This window comes from Notamacropus eugenii, chromosome 6 (assembly GCF_028372415.1).
Source record: "Notamacropus eugenii isolate mMacEug1 chromosome 6, mMacEug1.pri_v2, whole genome shotgun sequence".
In the NCBI taxonomy this organism is placed as follows: domain Eukaryota; kingdom Metazoa; phylum Chordata; class Mammalia; order Diprotodontia; family Macropodidae; genus Notamacropus; species Notamacropus eugenii.
The window spans coordinates 351804225-351820761 of NC_092877.1; the positions used below are offsets into that span (position 1 = coordinate 351804225).

Here is a 16537-nt window from a genome sequence, read left to right on the forward strand (position 1 = left end):
TATATGTATATATATATATACACATACATATATATATATATGTGTGGAGAGAGACAGAGAGAGAGGGAGAGAGAGAGAGAGAGAGATTTAAGCACTGTATAAGGTAATAATATGTGGGTATATACTCACACAGATTACAGAGGAAACATTACAGAGAAAAACGGCTGGCCCTCGAATAAATGGGCATTTTTAAGAGATGCCCAAGATGAAGCAGTGAAATTAAACAGCCCATTCATCCTCTGGGGAATGGGCCCATCCAGAGCAAAGCCATCCGAACCATTGCTCACAGCCCAAGATGACACATACCTCTTGTTTCTATCTTCCAGCTGGAGCGTGTACACCATGTCATCAGTCGTGTGCGCCTTGGAGTTGCAATCCCCCCATTTCAGCTTCAGGCTCTGTGGCCCCGCTGCCGCACACTCTAACCGGGGAGGGGAGGGTGGTAATGACCTCGTTTTGGCCTTAATGGAGTGACTAAATGGTCCAGCCCCAATTTCATTGACAGCCTGAATTCTGATCCTGGAGGGGAGAAATAAAAACATATTAAAATAAAATCAGGCAAGGTAGCTAAGATACTCTCATAGCTGCAAATGGTTTTCCCTTAACCAAAGCATTTCTGGTGATATTATTAAAATGCCCGTGTGCTTTGGGGAATGAATGGAATGTTCTCTACTTGGACTGACAAGTTTGCCTGAGGAGTACATCAGTAAGACATCTTTAGTCCCTTAAAAAAATTCGTCAGATTTCTGATAGGGCAAGGAAGTTCCTTGAAGACAGAGTGGTGGCCTTCTACAGTGGAGCCCCAATCTAGCCATGGTGGACAGACTGCTGGGTCACAAGACACCATCAGGAAGAGATCCTGGGGGCCATCTCATCCAACCCTTTCACTTGCTAGGAGGATCTTGAGGCCCAGAGAGGGGACAGGACCACACAGAGGCAGCGTCACAGTTTAAACCCATGCCCCTGGACTCTGCAGCGTTTGTCCCATTGTACTGCATGCACTCATCTAACAATTCAGGCTTAAAAAACATTTTCCCTCATAAGCCTGTGAGGCAGGAGCAGTTGACCTAATTTTCAAATCGGACAAAACCAAATTTCATTTCAGCCTCAAGACACAGGCACAAATAGATGAGATGGTGACAACTTACAGGAAAAATTGAAAATCCAAATCATGTCAAACCAAACCCCTCAAAACCTGTCTCTTGTCTTTAAAAATAATCAAATGCCTGGATATGGGCCACCTCATGTGGACAGGGTGCAGGATGTACTTGTTTTCTCCTGGGAAAGGAGAAAATACACTAATGTATTAAGAGCTCCTTCTCCTTCTGGTGGAAACCAGTCATCTTGATAAAGAGATTCAGAATATGATAAACCGGCCCGTTCAGGCCATTCTCTAGGAACCTGATGCATCGAGGGGGAGGATATGTCCATCTGAGCTGGACCACTAAAGAAAACAGCCGGGTTGGCAAATGACCTTGAGGCCAGCGATTCAACAGGGAATACACAGTCCTTCTCGCTGAATTAAGTGATTTCTACCTTCCATTATCTAGTATGTTTACCAATGTCAAAAGTGCTTTGTGAGCTCCTTGTTTCAAAAAAAGAAAAAGGGCTGGAACTATAAGCAAAAATAACAAGGAGACTGAACAGGGCCTGTTGTGAACATCAAATGAGCAAAATCTTCAGAAAACCTATTTAAATGTTAGCAGCTCTTATTATCATCGATGCTAATTTAGATAATAATAAGAGAGGCAGTCTGACAGGGCTACAGTGCTAAACTTGGGAGTTCACAAGACTTGGGTTCTAATCATGGGGCAGATACCAGCTGTGTGACCCTGGGCACCCCATTTAATACCTATGTCTACTTCAGTTCCCTCATCTGTAAAATGGGCATAACATCAGATAATATATGCAAAGTGCAATGCAAACCTTGAAGTGCTACAATAAATGTGAGCTATTATTTAGATTTTTATATGGGGCACCCCAAAAGTCTTGATTCAGTTTTAAGTAATTAAAGCTTAAAACTGCACTAAGATTTTTGGGACTGCTTAGATAGTGCTCAAACATCTACTGTCTAAAGCCTTAGTGTCAGACAATGGGAATACACAGATTTTTTAAAAAAAGAATCAGTCCTGCTGAATTTAAAATTAATATCAATTCCCATGGACTAGCAAACAGATCTCTAAACACCGGCAAATAAGCTGTATATGATAAAGTATGATGGAAAATCCTATTCTAAAGGGACCCGTGCTATTCAGATTCAAATATAGTATGAACTATATATCCAGAGCCCTTTCTGAAGGGGTTCTACTGCATTCATAACACCTGGGAAACACAGTAAATCTGCCACCACTGCACTGGGGGAGCACAGGTAAACAGGAAGGATTGCTTTCTCTCCCTCTCTTTCCCTTCCAGTGTCTGAAAACATCTCTCAAGCTCTCCATTGTCGACTTTTATGAAGAGTCCTTCCTGCTTTCTCCTCAGTAGAAATGCTGCCATCTGTACAAATGGCAGGAAATAAGAGGGGAGGGGAATGGAGGGCTTGGGTTCTGTGTTCCAGAGCTCTAGTCTTCCTTTATTTGGTCTGGCCCCAGAGCAGAATCTATACTTGTGGCGCTAACAGCCACCAGGGGTCTGGGGGCAGTTCTTAGATGCGAAGAGATATGCTTGACAAATACACAAATCACTGAGGTAGAGACTATTATTTTATCATTACAGATGGCTTTGCTATAATAACTACATATCTGTTATGACTTGTTTGTGACTAGTTAATCTTGTTCTTAAATATTATATACTGCTTGCTATAATGATTATATATTACATATACTATCACAGATTGCTTAGCTATGACAATTATGAATTATTACAGGTTGCTTTGTCATATACTATTATAGAATGTTTTGCTATGATAATGATACATTACACACATTATTCTAGATTGCTTTGCTATTATAACTATGCATATTATTTTATATGACTTTTCTATAAGTTCTTAGACTTAGAGATCTATGGACCTCATTGAAAAATAATATTTAAACACACGGTATTACAAAGAAAGCCAATTCAACTGAAATAGAGTTAGAATATATTTTCAATAAAAACAAAACAAATTCCTAGCTCTAGAGCTATGTTGCCTCCCACAAATAAGGAAACCAGTAGAATAAAGGTAACCATAAAGATGCCCAAATAAACTGTGATTTCGCGCTGTTACTTTTGGAGCATTAGCAGGTTTTCCCCTTGCAGCCTAATAGGGTCTTTTGGTAACTACATACTCAAATGGAAGATTATTTTCTAGATTCCCAATCCTATGCACTATTTCCTCATTTTAAAGGGCATGAGAATCAATTCCATGGCAGTTAGGTGGTGCAGTGGATAGAGGGCCTGGTCTAGGGTCAGGAAGACTCATCTTCCTGAGTTCAAATCTGACCGCCAGACACTTACCAGCTGTGTGACTCTGGGCAAATCACTTGACCCCTGTTTGCCTCCGTTTCCTCATCTGTAAAATGAGCTGGAGAAGGAAATGGCGAACCACTCTAGCAACTTTGCCAAAAAACCAAAGAAAAGCTAAACAAAATCCCACTGGGATCATGATGAGCTAAGTACCACTGAAAAACGACTGAGTCTTAGCAGATAAGGCATGAGCTCCGAGCACAGCTGGCTCTTCCTTGGGGCCTTTAACCAGCGCTTGGTGTTCGTCCTCACTCTCAATCACAGCCTTAAGTCTGCAAAGGAAGGAACCTAAGGGCTCTCTATTCTCGTATCGTGGGCCTGAAGCATGAGGGAAAATTATCCTTTACAAGACTTCGGCATCAGTCAAGACACTCTCAATGGCCATTTGAGGTTGAGCCTTGGCTTACTCATTTTCTGTGAAATGGGTCCATCAGAACAGCTGGTATTAGTCTACTCCACATCACTTAATGTCCTGATGTCCCATCAAAACCTACTTGGGGGCTGTCAGTTACTTATTTATTGTTAAAGGATCTTTCCCTGGCGGAGGAAGTGGCTTGTTTGTGAAACAGCCTCTCAGGTTCCTTGAAAACATTATTTACTGTCTGTATGACGTCATAAGCATAACTGATTCCAGCAAAAAGTAACTGATGGAGCAAAGAGGTGATGAGTCATTTAATTCCACTGTGATTAAAATGGCCTCAGTCACTTTACTGAGATGAGGAAAGTCATGGGTAGCGTTTATGGTGAAGAAACGGCAGGTGAGAAATCATCAGATGATCTGCCCATTCTGCATGGATTATAGCAATGAAAGATAACAAAACACAAAGTGTTAAGGCGAAGGTAGGCTCTCTGAGGGCAGGAGCTGTTTTTCCCCAACATGGCATCTGGTACACAGAAGTACTAACTGCACCAGTAGGGATAGTGACAATAAAAATAATGATCATGTGCAGCATTTATAAAACACTTTAAGTTTGTAAAATATTATCTCACTTAATCCTCACAATAATCCTGAGAAGTACACAATGATCATGTGCAGCATTTATAAAACACTTTAAGTTTGTAAAATATTATCTCACTTGATCCTCACAATAACCCTGAGAAGTATGTATTAATCATTATTCCTATATTACAGCTGAGGAAATTAAGGTGAAGTGAGTGCCCCAAGGTCATGTAGCTTGAGTAAGTTTCAGAGGACAGATTTGAACTAGATAGCCATTCTCTAATAAATAAGTCAAAGGATAGGAACAGAGAGTTCTCAAAAGCAGAAGTGCTAAATATTTGTAGCCACATTAAAGAATGCTCCAAAATCACTAATAATAAGAGAAATTGCAAATCAAAATAACCCTGAAATTTCAACACCCAATCCTGCAAAGCAGCAAAGATGACCAAAATGACAACAGTCAATCAATGCTGGAGAGGCTGTGGGAAGATAGGTACACCAATACACTGTTGGTGGAGCTATGAAGTAGAACAACCATTCTGGGAAAGCATGTTGGAATTAGGCAAATAAAGTCACTCTTTAAACCAGAGACTCCATTACTGGGATTATACTCCAAGAACGCCGTCAATAAGAAGAAAGAAAATATCCCTGTATGTGCCAAACTCTTCATAGCAGCACGTTTTGTGATAGCTAAGAATTGTAAACAAAGTCTATGCCCATCAACTGGGGAATGGCTACACAAGTTCTGGTATATGAACGGAATGGAATATGACAGTGATGTAAGAAATTATGAATATGATGACGATCTACATGAAACTGACACATAGAGAAGTCAACTGAGACAAGACAACAATACTCACAGTAACTTCAACCATGTCAATGGAAAGAAATCCACGACCCACTGAAAGAATCCAAACTAAGGATAACAAAAGTATCAAGATCAAACATGACTCCAATCAAGAGAGATGAGAGGACACGCCCTCTTCTCCCCTTTCATGGACCTGAGAGTTCCACAGGTGTTACATGTTATGCTTGCTTGGGGATTTTTCAAATGTATCCAGTAACTTGTTCTGATTTTTTTTTCTTTTTTAAAGAATACTGTTGGTTATATGGGATGATCCTCTAGGAGACGGGAGGAATATAAGGGATAATGATGATGTAAAAAGCAAAGACATTAATAAAAGCATTAAAAAAAAAAGATTTGAACTCAGGTATTCCTGATTCTAGATCCAACACTGTCCCATGTACCAACTTCTGGTAAGGGCTTAACACATGCTTATTTAATTGAACTGAACTGCTTCCTTAAATAAAATATAAAAGTATGTTTTCCTAATCAGTTTCTACTACAAAGGCTCAAACAAGAGATGCTTCATTTTAGCTGAAGTCTTTGAATTCTGATCACATTTATAGCTTAAAAACAATAATACTTACATATAAACAGATTTAAGCATCCAGAATAAGGAATGGTGCTTTCTCTCTGGGAGAAGCAACTTGACTTTGAGTAATTCCCCAAATGGCCAGTAAGAAGAGAGGGAAAAAAAAATCCGTTACTGTTTCTCTCCAAGGATTCCATGGCCCATTCTAACTACTAACTGAAGGAGGGTATTGTGGAAGCAAATCAACTTAGGTGAGATGCTCTCTGAGAAGTCTGGTTGAAGAGCCAGACAATAAAAGTACCTTGAGATGCCCAAGACTTTTCTTTGTTAGATGATTATAAGCCTCTGGACTGTTCTTTAATATATGTACGATAACTCTGCAAAAGAAAATATCTGCTACTCCACACAGGACAACATAAAACTTGATTATCAATGATCAAATTTCCCTTTCCATCTTTCTCTCAATCTGTCCATCTACCCAGCCATCCCTCCATTTCTATCCCTCTATTAATCCATCCACCCAGCCATCCATCTCTTGAATTATCCTTCCATCCACCCTTCTCTCTATCCCTCTACCCACTCCACTATCCATCCTTCCACCCACTTCACCCACCTATCCATGCATCCATCCCTTTATCCATCTGTCTACTTATCTATCTATCCATTAGGCACCTAGCAATAAATCTTGTGCTTGTGGGGGAGAAATAAACAGAACAGATTTTTACTTCAGAAGAATTTATGAGAGGCAAAAAGATGGAACAAGAGGACAGTTACGAATCACTTATGACCAGGTGCAATATCATCTAGTTTGTTATAAATATATGCACATGTATATATGTAAACATAGATGAGAGGAATGACAGGAGAACTGGCCTCAATGTGGGAAGATCTGAGTCCAAATCGTGTAGTGATTCTCTATCCACTCCCCAAAGCCTGTTGGTGCTAAGAACGTGTCATAATTCCACATAACTTGTATTAGAGTTCATGGTAATTTTCTAATATAAGCCAGTCAATTAACATTTATTAAGCACCTACCATGTTTCTGCCCTTGAGGAGTTCTAATTGGGGAAAGAGCCTGCAAATCATTACCAGAAGCTTCAGTGTAATCTGTCCCATTGTTTCCTACAAGCCCAGACACACGGTCGTTTCCTCCAGAACCAGAAAACAGCCTTGGTTATTTTAAATTCAGCTCCAAAATGAAAAATAACCACATTTTAAATAGGCATCCCGGGTAGTCTCCGGCTGATTTCATACACCCAGTAAAAGGCCACCGGCAATGTCTGAGGATGCCAATTGTGGGGGAAATTGTTTTAATAATAATCATAAATCATTTGGGAAAAGAACCCCCATAGGATCTGACTGATCTCCCCCAGTTCAAAAAAACAACAACCCAGCCTTCCTTCCATGAGGGGTGACGCTAAAGAGGCTAATTCTACTCATGGCAATGCAGAGGAAGAATAAAAACTCAGTATGAGAACAGTGAAGATTAAAAGGCAAAACCACCACCTCCCACAAGCTGTTTATGTGAACTCTTTGCCTAAAACGCACCCCTGCCCACCCCTTTTGTCCCCAGAACTTCATGACCTATTCAATTATATTTTTACCAATTTCTAGAAGACAGTTAAGAAGTTCCTTTGACCAAAATTACATCTCCATCTTTTTGAAATACTAAATTTGGATGTGGTCATAATCACTGCCATTGTGCTCCTCAACAATCGTGCAGCAGATTTTGTGGACTGCTAGAAGGTTTGGTGGAGGAACTCAACCCCCTCGTATCTCCTCTGTGCAGGTACTCTTAAATAAGAATGGCCAATTAGTTACTGATTCATCAGAAAGGACCCTTGGCCAGCTCGCTCTTTGACTGAAATACAAGACACAGGGAAAGATACAGAAAATCTCCCCTTCTCTAAGGCCGATCTGCCCCAGTGCAATGCTACAGCAAATGCTTGATTAAAATCTAGCTCAGCACTCCTGGGTTAAAAAGAACAACTTTCCAGGCCTATGACTTTGTTGGCAGAGAGAATCCCAGGTGAGGGAACTCCATCTCCCAAAGCAGGTCAGCACTTTCTCTGAAACACAGAGTCAGTTATCCAGAGCAGTGGTTCTCAAAGTGTCATCTGGGGACCCCTACAAGTCCTTGAGGTCAGAACTATTTTTTATGATAATACTAAGATGTTTTCCTTTCTTATATAGAAAATATCAACTTATAAGCAAAAGTTCTTTAGGGAGGAGTCTTCCATTTTTAAAGAGTTTAAAGGGGATTTAGAGCAAAAAGAGGTTGATGGGGGTCATAAAGTCAGCGTGTGACTAGAGATGGCAATCAAACCCAGGTCTTCCTGGCTATGAAGCCAGATGTCTGTCTGCTCTACCACGTGGCCGCTGACTCATTAACACTCAATATTCACCTTTCCTTGACTTTAGGAGCCTTCACTGTTAAGTGCTGGTATCTCAGAAAAATCTGATTTCTGGGGGAAATCTGACTAAGAGTCTACTCACCGATAGGAGGTTTCTGGAAGGAGATTCTTAATAACGTAGCTCGTGGCATCAGTCACTGTAATGCTACTCTCTCCCAGATCAATGTTGTAAGCAATGATCTCTGATCCATTATTGCACGGCTCTTCCCAGTTCAATACAAGGCACACGGAAGGTGATGCTGGGTAGGCACCGAGGGTCTCTTCCTCCAGGACATAGAGTGTGGAGACAGCATCCGGAGCTGATGCTGGTGTCCTACAGGATACGAGGTCGCTGTAGGGCCCTGCTCCTGCCTGATTGCTAGCCTGGAAATTAAAACAAAGAAGATAGTTGGCATTGTATTGATTAAATATTAAATAGTTACCACTGGAAAGAGCCTGAGTCTGAAAATAAGAAGACCTGGATTCAAACCCCATTCTTGATGGTTACCCTTGGGAAATCCAATCTCACCAGGCTTGGGTTTCCTCATATACAAATGAGGGCATTAGACTACATAGTCTCTGAGCTTCTTTCTAGTCCTCTATTTTTTTTTATCGTGTGTGTGTCTGTGTCTGCATATACACACATTAAAATTTATTTTGCTAAACATTTCTCAGTAACATGTAAAAAACTTATTAAAAATTTTGAATTCCAAATTCTCTCCTCTCCTGCTCCTCCAATACCTTGAGAAGGCAAGAAATTTGATATCAGTTATACATGTGAAGTCACACAAAACATACCTCCATATTAGCCATGTTGCAAAAGAAAACACACATAAAAAGAACAAGAAAAATAAAGAAAGCTTTAAAAAGTATGCTTCAGTTTGCACTCTGAGTTCATCAGTTCTCTCTCTGGAAGTGGAGAGCATTTCTCATGAGTCATTTGGAATGGTCTTGGATTATTGTCTTGAAAGAAGCTAAGTCTCCCACAGCCAGTTACTGTTACAATATTCCTGTTACTTTGTACAATGTTCTCCTGGTTCTCCTCACTTCACTTTGCATCAGTTCACATAAACCTTCCCAGGTTTTTCTGAAACCACCCTGTCATTTCTTATAGCACGATAAACTCCCTCACATCATATACCACAACTTGTCAGCCATTCCTCAATTGATGCGCAATCCCACAATTTCTAATTCTTTGCCACCACAAAAATTTAGTTCCATATTTATAATAGCTAACATTTTTATAGCACTTACTATATATATCTTTACTATATACTATATATCTTTACATGTGTGATCTCAACTGATCTTTGCATTGACCCCGAGATGTAGGTAGTATTATCCCCATTTTACAGATAAGGAAACTGTAAAGTGTTTTGTGAACCTTTCATTGCTATACGAATTCTATGATTCTTTACAAACTGCCTTTCTCACAATGATCCCTTGAAGCAGGTAATGTAATTATCATCCCTAATTTTGTTCATGAGAAAACAGAGGCTAGGAGAAAGCTACAAGCCCTGGATGCGAGCTGATAGCAGGTGAAGGGCCCTTTATTTCAATTCTCCCATATCTGGTCATGAAGCTAATTGGAGAGAAATGAAATTATCTACAACTCACGAAATAATAAAATAAAACAAATGAAAGGCAGCATCCTTCCCTAAGTTCTCTGTGAGTCACATTCTTCAAAGATGTCAATGCCAGAAATCCAGCGCCGCTCCACTAGCCAATCAGCCACCTCTTTGAAGAGGCCTCGGACTTGGACCAGCAAGGAAACCATCCTTGTTCCCACCAGCATGTCCCAGATTGAGAAGCAGCAAAACAAAGCACCCAAAATGCTCTGACATGCTACTGCATTTGCTTGGTGAGTTCCTGCCACATTTGAACATATTGTGAAACCAGCAGCATCCAGAGAAAACAGAGCTTCTGATAAGCCTGGCCCAAGGTTTCAGAATGTACTGAGGGTTATTATTAGCCTCTGGTTCCACTCTGGGATGCATAGGGAACAAATATGAATGTTAACTGTCACTTAGTGTCGTCCAAAAGTGGAGTACGCTCCATAAAGGGGGTGGGGGAAGATGGAGGGAGGGATGTTTGACCACTTGTTGGGTCCACTGGAAAGGAGATTTTTGTTACAGCTGGGATCGGTCTAGGTGGCCTCTAAGGTCCCCAACAAGTCAGATTCTAGAATTCTATCCTGATATTTTTTCAAATAGCATTTTGCTCGTATTTTTGAGGAAGAAATAAGAATGCAATTTAATGAAAAGAAGGAATTTCTTAAGCACCACACGCTAGGTACACAGAGAAAAATCCCTTCCTTACAGAGCTTCCACTCTCTTTGGGGGGAATGATACGTACAGATACATAACACAGAATAGGTCTCAAAAAAAGATAATTCCTAAGGGGAAGGGAGAATTATTCATCATTAAGGGGACCACGAAAGGCCTCCCTCGGCAGAAGGTGGCACTGGAGCTGAGGCTTGAGCTCAGAGACACCAAGAAGGGAAGGCAGTTGTATGAGGCTGAAAAGGCACTGTACCTTTAGGTGGGAGTGTACAGAGGCTCCTTCTAAAGTCTGTGCGTACAGGGCAAATTTGGAAATAGGCTTTGCAGTAACTTCCATGTATAATTGAGATCACTGCTTGCCATCTCAATGGTGGGGGAAAGGAGGAAGAAAAGAGAATTTGGAACTAAAAAAATGCTAAAAAATAAATAATGAATGTAAACAAGAACAATAAACTCTGTATCCATCATGAACACACGGGATAAAATCGGGTGAGGTTACAGGATAATGGTCCAGGAGTCAGAACACACAGGTGGGCCTGGCCACCCACTGCGCCCTTTGACTTCAGCTCCACTTGTGAAATCTGGGCACTGGACAAAAAGACACCTAAGAGGCCATCACTTCTTGCATATTCTGCTTATGCCAGTGGGGTGAAGTGTGACCATGGAAAGAGTACCGGATTTGGAGTCAGGGGACCTGGTTTAGAATCCCAACTATTTCAATTCAACAAACACTTTTTAAGCACCTATTTCTAAATTAAGTACTTTAATTGGGTGCTTTAATTAAGCACCTACTGAATTCCAGGTACTATTCCAGGGGCTGGGGGCTACAGGACAACAACTAAACTCTCCTCCTCCTCCTCCTCCTCAGGGAATTATTGTTTACTATGTGGTGATGTCAGGGAAGTAACATCACCTGCCTGGCCCTCAGGCTCCGCATTCATAAAACAGGAAGGGGTCCTAAAAGTCCCTTCCAGCTCAAAAATCCTAGGATTTTATTTTCATTTTAAAATCTAAGGGAATGAGTTAGCTTTTCATCAACTACCCAAAGATTTCTTGAGGATAAATAACACGAACCACCTCAAAGTGTTTTTAAAAACCTGGATGAAAGGGCTGTGGAAAGAAGTCTATCAATACAAGGTACTTCTGTCTTAAATGACATGAGGTCTTTTGACTCGTGATAACAACACTAAATAGGAAAAAGAACCATTGAACTGAAAGATGTTACAGATTGTCAAATGTGATATATATTATGGATAGGTCTCATATCTGTTTCTAATATAATTTTAAAATCACACACTAATTCAGGAAAATCTTTTTCATATTAATAATGTCTTCTGGTCCAGGTTCCCTTGCTAGAGGAAGGGTAAAGCCCTTACTAAAGGAGGCTTCTTCAGGTTTGCACTAAGGATTGAGCTGGGGGACAAGCCCCATCACAGGCAGAAATGCCCAAGGAACCTAAAGAGAGTGGAGGTCTATGCTCTGCTGCTTTCCTCACTTCCACATACACTGCTGTTCTACTCCGGGTAATCGCTTAATATTCATTCAAGTTCAACTGCTTCCTGATTGGCGATGGTCTCACATGGCCCCCCCATATTGAGGCTGTCTCCATTGATGGAGTTATTTATCTCCTGGCCATTTTTTTACCAGCCACCTGGACCTCGGATATCATGACTGGTACATACTCTTCATGACTTGCTGCATCCCAGCATCTCCAGCTAGGATTTAACTGTCTTAGGTGGACTGTCTTCCCTGCGCTGCCCTCCCCCATCCTCGCCACATAAACACTTTCCAGTCCTGGAACCATAAATGAGTCAATACTACCACTGCTCCTGGAAAAAGCAAACTGATCCAGTCTTGCTGGGCTCCACTCCCCATCCTTAAAACTCTTCAGACCAACAAAATGACCCCTCTGGTCATGACTCCCCTAACAAGTTACTTGAGGCAGAGACTACCTTAGCTTTTGTGTTTATATCACCAGCATTTAACACAGTGCTTGGCACATGGTCAAGGCTTAATAAATGCTATTCATTCATTCATTCGTTTGTTCATAATGCAGTTTGGGAGAAAGTATCTATACTTGTACAATAAAAGAATGGTTTGTTCATAGCTGGGTCACACTTCTTCATCCATGAAATTATGTGCCAGTTTCTAGAGGCTGGATCAGTTCTGCAGACTCTTCAGGTTTTGTAAGAAATTAACCTTTCGGGGGGGTGGGTGGAGGGAGGGCCTCAATGAAGCCGCACACAGCTTATCCATGGTCTTTGTGACCATGACTCACTATCACCACCTGGTGGTAGTATGTATACATCAGGCACCCCCTCCCCCCTCCCGAAGAGTTTACTAAATGGGGCAAACCAGACATACCATAGTCAAAAATATTACTTATTTACTCAACTAGCAACCTGCTCTACCTAGAGTCCCAAACTAACAAACAAACACACAAAGGCCTCTAGGTAGTCAGTACTGGGAAGATATGAAGCTGGAGACCATGGGTTTAAGGAAGGTCCGTCTCTGCCTTTCTGGAAGTCATTGAACTGCATGAGGTTTCTACTTGCTCATCTGTAATATGAGGGGGTCAGATGAGATGGCCCACAGTCCTTCCCAGTTCTAAATTTAAGGTCTTGCAAAACTACCACCAAGCCCAAGATTGAGCAGTGTTGGAACCACTTGGCGTCACTGGAGCGAGTTCTTTGAGGACATCATTGCGATATCATACTCCATCATATCATAACAACATAAGAGTGTGTAAAAGGCAGTGATACAGTGGTCAGAGGATCAACCTCAGAACCAGGAAGACCTGAGTTTAAATCCTGCCTCTGATGAGTTCAGGCTGTGTGACTGAGCAACTCTCTAAGGCGCCTGGTTTCAGAGCAGCTACACTGGTAGAAGGGGTTTCCTTCCATCAGAGTTCTCCCTAGCAATGGAAATCACAAGTCCCTGTTATAGACAGAAATAGAATCTAAAACGATGCATATGATAATGGCCCTGAATCATCAAGAAAAGGTCAAAACACATTCAGTTCTCTCTGTTAAAGAGGTGGGGAAACCGTAGGATTCATTTTAGCAATGAAAAACAGTGAAAATCAACGAAGGTCACGTATGGTCCTTAAAGGGGCCAACTTTAGTCATATGGAAAATCTGTTATCACTTCTTAAAAAAACCAGGGACAGAAGGGAGTAACTATGCTTAGAAGCAGGGGAGGGCTGAGAAGAAAAGGGGATATCCATGACTGAAATGAAGATTTCAGTGCACTGCTTCTCCATCCCATGGATAACATGACTTAGAAAGTAAGTCCTTAGGAGTGGCATGAATCCCAGAGTGCCCCGCCCAGGGTCACAAAGAGGCAGGATTTGAACTCAGATCTTCCCAACTGTGCACTATAAACCATACCACATTACCTCCATCACTAGAATAACCACAATGTCATTATTATAACACATATGGTAAGGAGGAAAGTATCATGGCACCAGACTCAGGCGACCTGGGTTCCAATCTTGCCTTGGGCACTTACTATGTTACTGTGCACAAGTTATTTGGTCTCTTTGGGCTTTGCTTTCTTCACCTACAGCAAAACCTACATTACTTATCTCATAGAATTAGCATGAGGGACGTGCTATGTCCACTTAAAAATGTTATGGAAATAAAAGTGACAGTAATAACTTATAATGGAGAGGCTAGGTGGCTCCATAGTGCAGCCAGGCCTGCAGTCAGGGAGGCTCCTCTTCATGAGTTCAAATCCAACCTCAGTTTCTACTTACTAGCTGTGTGACCCTGGGCAAGTCACTTAACCTTAGTTGCCTCAGTTTCCTCATCTGTAAAATGAACTGGAGAAGGAAATGGCAAACCACATCAGTATCTTTGCTAAGAAAACCCTAAAAGAGGTCATGAAGAGTCTTACAAGACTGAAAAATAACTTAAAAGAAGTAAGTGTCTTTCCACAGCACTAGAAGGTTTACAAAAGTGGACACAGGGTCAGAACGAGGGGTGTGTTGGCGCCAGCATATACTGCTCTGTAATAGTAGACTGTTCAATTTTCAGCATGAGCATTTTTACCTCGGAAGTTGGTAACTGCTCTCAATCAGGGCCTGATTTACTATTTTATTGATTGTCTAGACTTGGGAAAGTAATGGAAAAAAGTGGTAATAGTTCAGATTAAACTTGAAAGTGTGTTGTGCAAATCCTGCCTCAGACGCTTGTGTGTGACCCTGGGCAAGTAACTTAATCCTGACGGCCTCAAAAAAATACAATGGATGTCCACACATTTTTCCCAAGGAGAGTGAGTGGACCAGAACACCTCTGATCGGAACCTCAGAAGTGAGAGGACTGGACAATAACTTTTTTCCTGCTAGGTGATTATTTCAGTACATTTCTACAACAGGCAAAAAGTGAACCAGGCCCAGACACAGACATAGCTGGAAAAGGCAGTCACCCACTGGTTGGTCCCCAGCTGATGGCTGATGTTCCACCATTAAAGCTTTGCTCTGTTATGTTTAAATATCTCCACACAAAACTCTCTTACATGCCAGCTACTCCTGGGGGTGGATCCTATATCTCTCCACTAACTTCTATGGGTAAATAAGTTTTACCAGATGACTCTGGTAGCCAGAGGCATGGTCCTGGGCAAGAGTCTGGAATGTCTGGAAAGTGCTGTATCAACCAAGATAAACTATCTGGCATGTGGGTGGTGCAGTGGAAAGAGCGCTGGGTTGCAGTCAGGAAGACCTGAGTTCAAATCCAGCCTCAGATACTTCCTAGCTGTGTGATCTTGGGTAATTATTTAACCTCTGACTCAGTTTCCTTAACTGCAAAATAGGGAAAATAAAAACATCTATCCATGGGGTGTTGTTAGGATCAAGGGAGGGAGATAACGAGGAAACTGAGGCAAGCAGGGTGAAGTGACTCGGCCTGGGTTACACAGCAAGTGTCTGAGGCTGGATATGAACTCAGGTTCTCCCAACTCCAAGGCTAGTGCCCTGTTCACTGTACCCCTAGCTGCCCTCTACCTGGCATATAGTAGGCATTTGATAAATGCTTATTCCCTTCCCCCAGGCTTACCCTTTGCTTGATCGCTTTTCATCAGGGCACCTCTCTACCTACTGAAGCAGCTCATTCCTTAAAATGCTAAGAAATCTTTCTGTACTTTGAGCAAGATGAGAAGGTCTTACCTGTAGTCTACAGCAGTAATGTGCAGCAGGCAACAATTCCTTTATTTCAAAACTGGTCTCTGTCCCATGATACACAGCTTCTAGGGATTCTTCGTCCTCTCCCCATTCCAATCTGTATTCTGATATATCAGCACCAGAGATTTCAGGGCTCTGAAGAAAAAAAACAACGAGGAGATTTCACCAGTAAGTAACTTCATTTCAAAGCAAGTCTTGTTTTGTTTACGTTGGACTGGACAAAACCACTGCAGGGAGAAAGGAGAAAGTGAGGGGGTATTCCTAGACTCACTGATTTTATTTGGGATTCCTATGAGATGTGAAAAAAAAACCCCAAAACCCAATAAATCATACAGAGTCTTTTAACCTATAAGCTGTGCACTGACATACTCGTTTTAAAGAGAATTTAGGATGGCAGATTATATGATAAAACTATCCGAGACAGACAAGAAAGTGACTCTCAACACACAGGGACAGGGTTTTCAGGCTCTGAGTACTCAGTTACAACAACAATCCTGCAACAGTTTCATGTTGGACGAAACACTGCCCCCACCGCCCCATTCCTTCTTGTTTCTTGGCCCAAGAATCCTTCTGCAAACACTTTAAGAAATTAGAACATGAGTTCCGTGATTCACCAAGGTCACACAGCTAGTTAATCATTCAGGGTGAGATCTGAACCCTTTTTATTAGCTCTCAGTGCTCCATGACTGTGTACATTTGGGGGGCAGGCAACACAGAAAACAAAAACCAAGTTCCAGTGGGGTCTTGACTTACCTCCCAACTTACTAGGACACCTGAATCAGGTGTAAAGGAAATACAAGGTGCTCGGCATTGCCCTGGGGGCCCCGCTGCGGTGGTGATTTCTGATGCCTCTGAGTAAGGACCGTACTAGACAAAGAAGCATACACACACACAAGTATGTCAATAGTGGCATGTTTGAA

General features: G+C 41.6%; 1 protein-coding gene across 3 annotated transcripts in view; it reads right to left on the reverse strand.

The window, feature by feature from the left end:
* Nucleotides 1-16537, reverse strand: part of FNDC3B (fibronectin type III domain containing 3B) — a 373090-nt gene that overhangs the window by 37349 nt on the left and 319204 nt on the right. For all 3 annotated transcript variants that reach the window (XM_072618464.1, XM_072618466.1, XM_072618465.1), the window contains exons 20-23: nucleotides 16371-16484; nucleotides 15603-15752; nucleotides 8260-8540; nucleotides 307-519 (exon numbers count right to left, since the gene is read on the reverse strand). In XM_072618464.1, coding sequence (XP_072474565.1) covers nucleotides 307-519; nucleotides 8260-8540; nucleotides 15603-15752; nucleotides 16371-16484 — 758 coding nt within the window. The remainder of the gene's footprint in view (nucleotides 1-306; nucleotides 520-8259; nucleotides 8541-15602; nucleotides 15753-16370; nucleotides 16485-16537) is intronic.